The 6245-nt window shown below is 31.6% G+C and overlaps 1 protein-coding gene across 1 annotated transcript in view; it reads left to right on the top strand.

The window, feature by feature from the left end:
- The first annotated feature begins 1935 nt into the window (after positions 1–1935).
- LOC108693682 (lipase 3-like) overlaps positions 1936–6245 on the top strand; it is a 7199-nt gene continuing 2889 nt past the window's right edge. The window contains exons 1-4 of the mRNA XM_018202739.1: positions 1936–1947; positions 4261–4480; positions 5571–5748; positions 5951–6065. Coding sequence (XP_018058228.1) covers positions 4328–4480; positions 5571–5748; positions 5951–6065 — 446 coding nt within the window. The 5' untranslated portion in view covers positions 1936–1947; positions 4261–4327. The remainder of the gene's footprint in view (positions 1948–4260; positions 4481–5570; positions 5749–5950; positions 6066–6245) is intronic.

Genomic DNA, 6245 nt, shown 5'->3' with positions numbered 1-6245 from the left:
TTTACAACATAATTTTGATTGCTCTAATGATCATATACAAGTAAAATAATAGTCTATTGTAATACATACTTATATGCATTAATTGATAGCCTTGTAAAGTATTTTCTGATGTTTTTACACATGTCTTGTTTTTGAATCTTTCTTTTATCATTATTCTAATAAAAATAAAAGAATTCCCTATTTTTTTTTACTTAATTTTTAATATTTTCGGGTAAAAGAAGCTTTCAAAACAACAAATATTACAAAAAAGAATATACCTAATACATTAGAAATTGACTCAAATTTATTGAAAATTTATTATTAATATTATTGAAAATTTTGATTTATTAAATGATTCAGATATATTAATATTATTAATAAATACTTGTATACTACACCAAGTAATACTTTGAATAGTTTCTCTGAAATTGATGAAGGAAACTAGAGATGATGTAACAACAATAGAAAAATATCAATAATATTTTATTTAGGAAACAAATATTTTTTTCTTTTCCTAGCAGCTTAACCTTCCTCTTGTAAAATATTAGCTTATGAGCATTTCACTGAAAAAAAAAATGACGGAGATGACTTAACACAACATCGCATCCGATCTTTTCTAGGATTCTACATATAACCAAAGTTCAAACATACCATCATTTATATTTGCACACAACTTTTACATGTATATATTTAATACGAGAGCATTCATTGCGTTTATTTTTAGCCATAAACGTCTGTAAATGCTCACGCTTTTATTACGCTGTCTCGATGGACGAATGCTTGTGAGTAGCATTTATGATGTCAAAAGTGCTTCTCTATCTTTCTCTGAGCATTTACAACGGGAAAACTGAGTGTAAACGATGCTCATCAGTGCTTAAGAGGGAATTCTGTTCTGGAAGTTCGATTTTTAAACTATTTTTAAGAAATTTTTCTAAAAAATTTGTAATGTTTATTCATCGGAGTTGTTCCTACATATTAGTACATATTTCAAGTATCTTTTAGAATTTTTTATTGTAATTTTCCAAGAAATAATCCTTATATAACAGTTATGTAAGATCATGAAAAAAGGTGCTACACAATGAAATAAGGCGCTAGGCGGTGACTACGATTTCTCATTTTTAGCGCATATATAGTGCTCATATGCTTTAAGAATCTCTTTGATTTTTTCGTTTCAGACGAGCAGAACAGTCGTATCGTTACCGTGTAGCGTCTTTTTTTCAAGATCTTACATAAACTGTTATGTAAGGAATAAAATTGGAAATAAGACCGTTTATATTAAATATATAATATAAGGCTTATTTCTTTGAAAATTACAATAAAAAAAATTCTAAAAGATACTTGAAATATGTATTAATATGTAAGGAACAACTCTGATTTGAAGAGATCTTATGAATTTTTCAAAAAAAATTCGTAAAAGTAGTCTAAAAATCAAGTTTCTAGGCCAGAATTCTCTCTTAAAGCGCGTGAGCATAAAAAGTAGTCTGTACCCAAACAAAATCACACATCTTAAATTGTGACATAAGACATCTTTAAATCGTCTTTTAGATGCAAAAAATGTTTTGATCCGATTTTAGATACATTTTGTTGTCTGGGTAACTTCTTCCAACATATTCGTTGAAATAACGAGCTATAACAGGAGTATGTTTGAACATATTGAATCTTGTAATGCAAGCTAATAAATTTCCATAAAATGTTACTTTTATTTCCAGTCTCTCTTACCTTCTCATCGATGATATAATGATCAGGCAAAGTGGAATTGATTCAGTCATTTGTGCGATCTTAGCGAAAACACTGTACTTAATGTGTCTGTTAAACACAAAAGAAGATTTGTATTCAATACTTTTGTATTCAGTGTTACAAACTTCATTGAATGTTCATATATTATTCAGATTTTATAATAATAAATTTTCATTTGTCTAACATTAAATGTGAGCTCTTCAGTGCAAAACCGCCCAGCAATAAGATAATGTATTATAACTCATAATATTTTTTCAAGGGAAAAGCCTTTATAATCTGTTATATAATCTGTTATTTACTGAATTTATACAAGGCAACATATTGTTACCTAAATTCAATCATCGAAATTTATAAAGATAAGAGATGAATGGGACATTCGTGGGAAATTCTTTTTAATAATTCTTTTTAATAAATCTACGATTATGAAAATAATTTTGCTTATAGTCTTTTGGAATAGTTTGTGTAGATAAATAAAAGTATAAGTGCATTTATACACACACACACACACACACACACACACACACACACACACACACACACACACACACACACACAAATACTCAATTTAGTGTATTCCATCTCCCCGCCTATTTAAGAAAAAGTTGATGGAGTGGAACCTCGCTTTGTGTGGAAAATCGGTCCTTAATGGGGGAGAAAGTGGAGTGTCCATGCATTGCTTTTAACTTTTGCGAACGTTTTACTTCGATCTCATGATTAATATAGATGGTAATGTAATGAAAGATTAAAAAAACTTGACAATCAACATTTCAGTAAAAAATAAAACTACCTTATTCGTTTTTAAAAGCATTTTTTCCCATAAAAACTACAAGTCTTCTCTTAAAACATGGTATACATGTCTTTTTGTAATTAGTTTTGTTCACTGAAAAAACCCCCGGTTATTAGGGAAGCTCCACTTCTGAACATTTACCATTGATTTTTTAAAAATTGATTTTGTCATTATTTGTCCTCCTTTAAACCATACAACTTTTACTTGAAACATTTTTTTTTTCATAACTTATTTTTCAAGATAGTTGCTTGATAGATTTGCTTGAAACAATTAAAATAATGGAACACCCTGTATATGCACAACATAATCGCGTATCTTTTATAATTTTTTTATCACCATGTAGCTAATAACATAATATGATTAACGTTTCTTTTTTTGCGTAAAAAAATGAAAAATCATCAATGCACGATTCTCCATATTATTAGGTGTACAACTTTGCTTCCGTTTTCCTATAGATGGCTTTAGCGGTAAGTGGTGGTCGAAATAGATCATACAATAAACTTGAGCATCTGTCAACATAACCCCAATAGAAACATTAGTCGATTTGTGCCTGCATCATAAAGTTATTCTCGATTGAAAATGTCAGTTTACGAGCCAAATTCTCGTCATTTGCGGGAGATTTTAATTTTTTGCTTCAATATGAAGAAATCTGCAGCTGAGGCTCATCGAATGCTCTCAAATACTTATGGTGAGGCCGCTATTAGTGAAAGTTTATAGTGTCGTGAGTGGTTTCAACGCTTCAAGAACGGTGATTTTGACGTCGAAGACCGGCATAGCGATGGAAGAGAGAAGGTTTTCGAAGATGCAGAATTGGAGGCATTACTTGAGCAAGACTCGTGTCAAAATCAAGAAGAATTGGCACGATCATTGGGAGTGACTCAACAAGCCATTTCAAAACGCCTCAAAAACCATGGGAATGATTCAGAAGCAAGGAAATTGGGTGCCGCACGAATTGAAGCCGAGAAATGTTGAACGGCGTTTGTTTGCTTATGAACAACTGCTTGAAAGGCAAAGACGGAAGGGATTTCTGCATCGCATTGTAACTGGGGACGAAAAATGGGTTCATTACGATAATCTCAAGCGCCGAAAATCATGGGGAGTTCCCGGCTATGCTTCCACGTCGACGACCAAACCGAATATTCACGGCTCCAAGGTCATGCTCTGTATTTGGTGGGACCAGCTCGGCGTAGTGTATTATGAACTGTTAAACCCGACTGAAACAATCACAGGCGATCGGTATCGAACGCAATTGATGCGTTTGAGCCGAGCATTGAAAGACAAACGGCCGCAATACAACGAGAGACACGATAAAGTGATTTTCTCGACCCCATGTTGCGAAAGTGGTCAAGACATACTTGGAAACGTTGAAATGGGAAGTCTCTACCCCGCCGTATTCTCCAGACGTTGCTCCCTCTGACTATCACTTGTTTCGATCAATGGCACACGGCCTGGCTGACCAGCACTTCCGGTCTTATGATGAAGTAAAAAATTAGATCGATTCGTGGATAGCCTCAAAAGGTGACCAGTTTTTTCGACGCGGGATTCGTACGCTACCCGAAAGATGGGAGAAAGTAATGGCCAGCGATGGACAATACTTTGAATCATAAATGTATAACCAGTTTTTTACAATAAAGCCTCGAATTTCGGAAAAAAAAACGGCGGAAGCAAAGTTGTACACCTAATACAATTTAGTATTTCATAAAGAAAAAATTAAAGAAGAGCTCAGTTAATTATGCTATTTTGTTTTCTATTTTTAGTACAATTCTTTGATATCCTGTCCAAAACATTTTTTCATCGATATTGAACCATACGTCTAATTCTGTAATGCAAGTGTTCGTGCATCTTTTATTCTTTTGTGGCTTCCTCGACTATATAATAGCTGAGATACTTGATGTTCCGCAGAATGTATTTAAAAAAATGCAAACGGACAAAGAACAATCAAACACTAGGTACATTTCTCTTCAAGGCAATCTCATAGTAAGTATATGATTGTTATAGGATGCTTTCTAACACAACAGACACAGATGACATAGTTCATTTGTGCATTTTTGTTTTATGATAAACATGTGCAGAACAGAGAAATCCTCGGAACTCTCTATCCTATAACAATCAACAAATAAGAAAAATTTGTCGGCCTGAGGCTGACAAAACATTTCAAGCCTATTGATTGGCTGCAAGAAAACGAAATCGGGATCTCTATCTTATAGCAATCAATAAACTTAAAATCTTTATCGTATGACAAATGTAATGCTAGCCTAACACAATGAATTATAATAGCTTTGTTGTTTGCCAATGTTAAAAAAAGATGTGATGATCATTGTTACATCATTGCCTCTTGATGGAAAATGCACCAACAATTATTCTGATAAAAATAAGAATTTTACTAGATTCTACCAAAAATATTGTATCAACCAGAATTCCAGTTATCTTAGAATTCCAATAAATTTAACCACAAAATTCTGTTTCCGATTTCAATCAGAAATTTTCAGTACACATATAATGTTTAATATTATGTAAAAATGGTCAAATCTCCCAGCGATTTAGGAAAATATACATATACATTCACATACATATATATATATGTATACATATCCCAGTTGTAAACTGTAGTCATTTTGACGCCGACAGTTAACCAGTTTGAATTACTGACATGATCTATTTAAGATATAATAATGACAATCAATTTTTACATTTAATGTCATTTATTTACAACATACTTATTGACATTGAATAAATGATTACTCGACGACGTACTGGTAACGTTATTAGTGAACAATTAATAACATCATTTATTTACGTCGTTAATCATACGAAAATAATGACATATTTTCGACGTTAGTTAATATGATGTTATGTGTTACGTCACTTTACGATGATAGGACTTCAGATTAGTTGACCAATAAGAATGACCAATTAATTACGTTAAATTACCGATATCTTATTTCCCTCATGTTGTACAAATTTGGTTCAATTTTTGATTAAAAATGCTCCTTCTGTATATCATTATTGATTTTTCTTCAAAAGTAATAGCAATAACATTTTTTTTCACGTGCTTTTATTTTTTCAGTTACAGATGATAAGAAAAGCAGGTTATCCCGTGGAAACTCACATAGTACAAACGGAGGATGGTTATCTTTTAACAGTTCATCGTATTCCACGTCAAAATGGTGCACCCGTGCTACTGCAACATTCTCTTTTGACTAGCAGCGCCGATTTTCTTATTCTTGGCAAGGATAAAGGACTTGGTATGACATATTCAACACCTAAGAAATATTTCCCTTTCTAAAAGATTAGATTTCTATTTGACAATTATCAAGTTCCAAAATATATTTTTTTTAATATAACTCTTAACTACGTATGTAATTTTTAGAGCATTTTAATTATTATTTAATACTTGTATTTATACACATGTATAAGAAATTTATTGTAAATAATATTTTTTTATAGCTTTCATATTGGCCAATCACGGGTATGATGTTTGGTTGGGCAATTTTCGTGGAAATACTCATTCGAGAACACATGTTTCATTATCTCCATCGAATTCAAAATTTTGGAATTTTAGGTACATGTTCATAAAGTAAAAATAATTAGTGTTGAATGTAACATTACCATAATAACATATTGTTTAATTTGACAAAAAAATCAAGTAATTCACTTTTGTGAAATAGAATATTTTGTTGTTCACTGTAATAATATTTTATATATACATGTATACACACACACACACATATATATTATATAT

This window comes from Atta colombica, unplaced genomic scaffold (genome assembly GCF_001594045.1).
Source record: "Atta colombica isolate Treedump-2 unplaced genomic scaffold, Acol1.0 scaffold96, whole genome shotgun sequence".
Taxonomy (NCBI): Eukaryota; Metazoa; Arthropoda; class Insecta; order Hymenoptera; family Formicidae; genus Atta; species Atta colombica.
The sequence above is the reverse complement of the archived record's forward strand: the minus strand, read 5'-3'. Positions and strand labels throughout refer to the sequence as shown.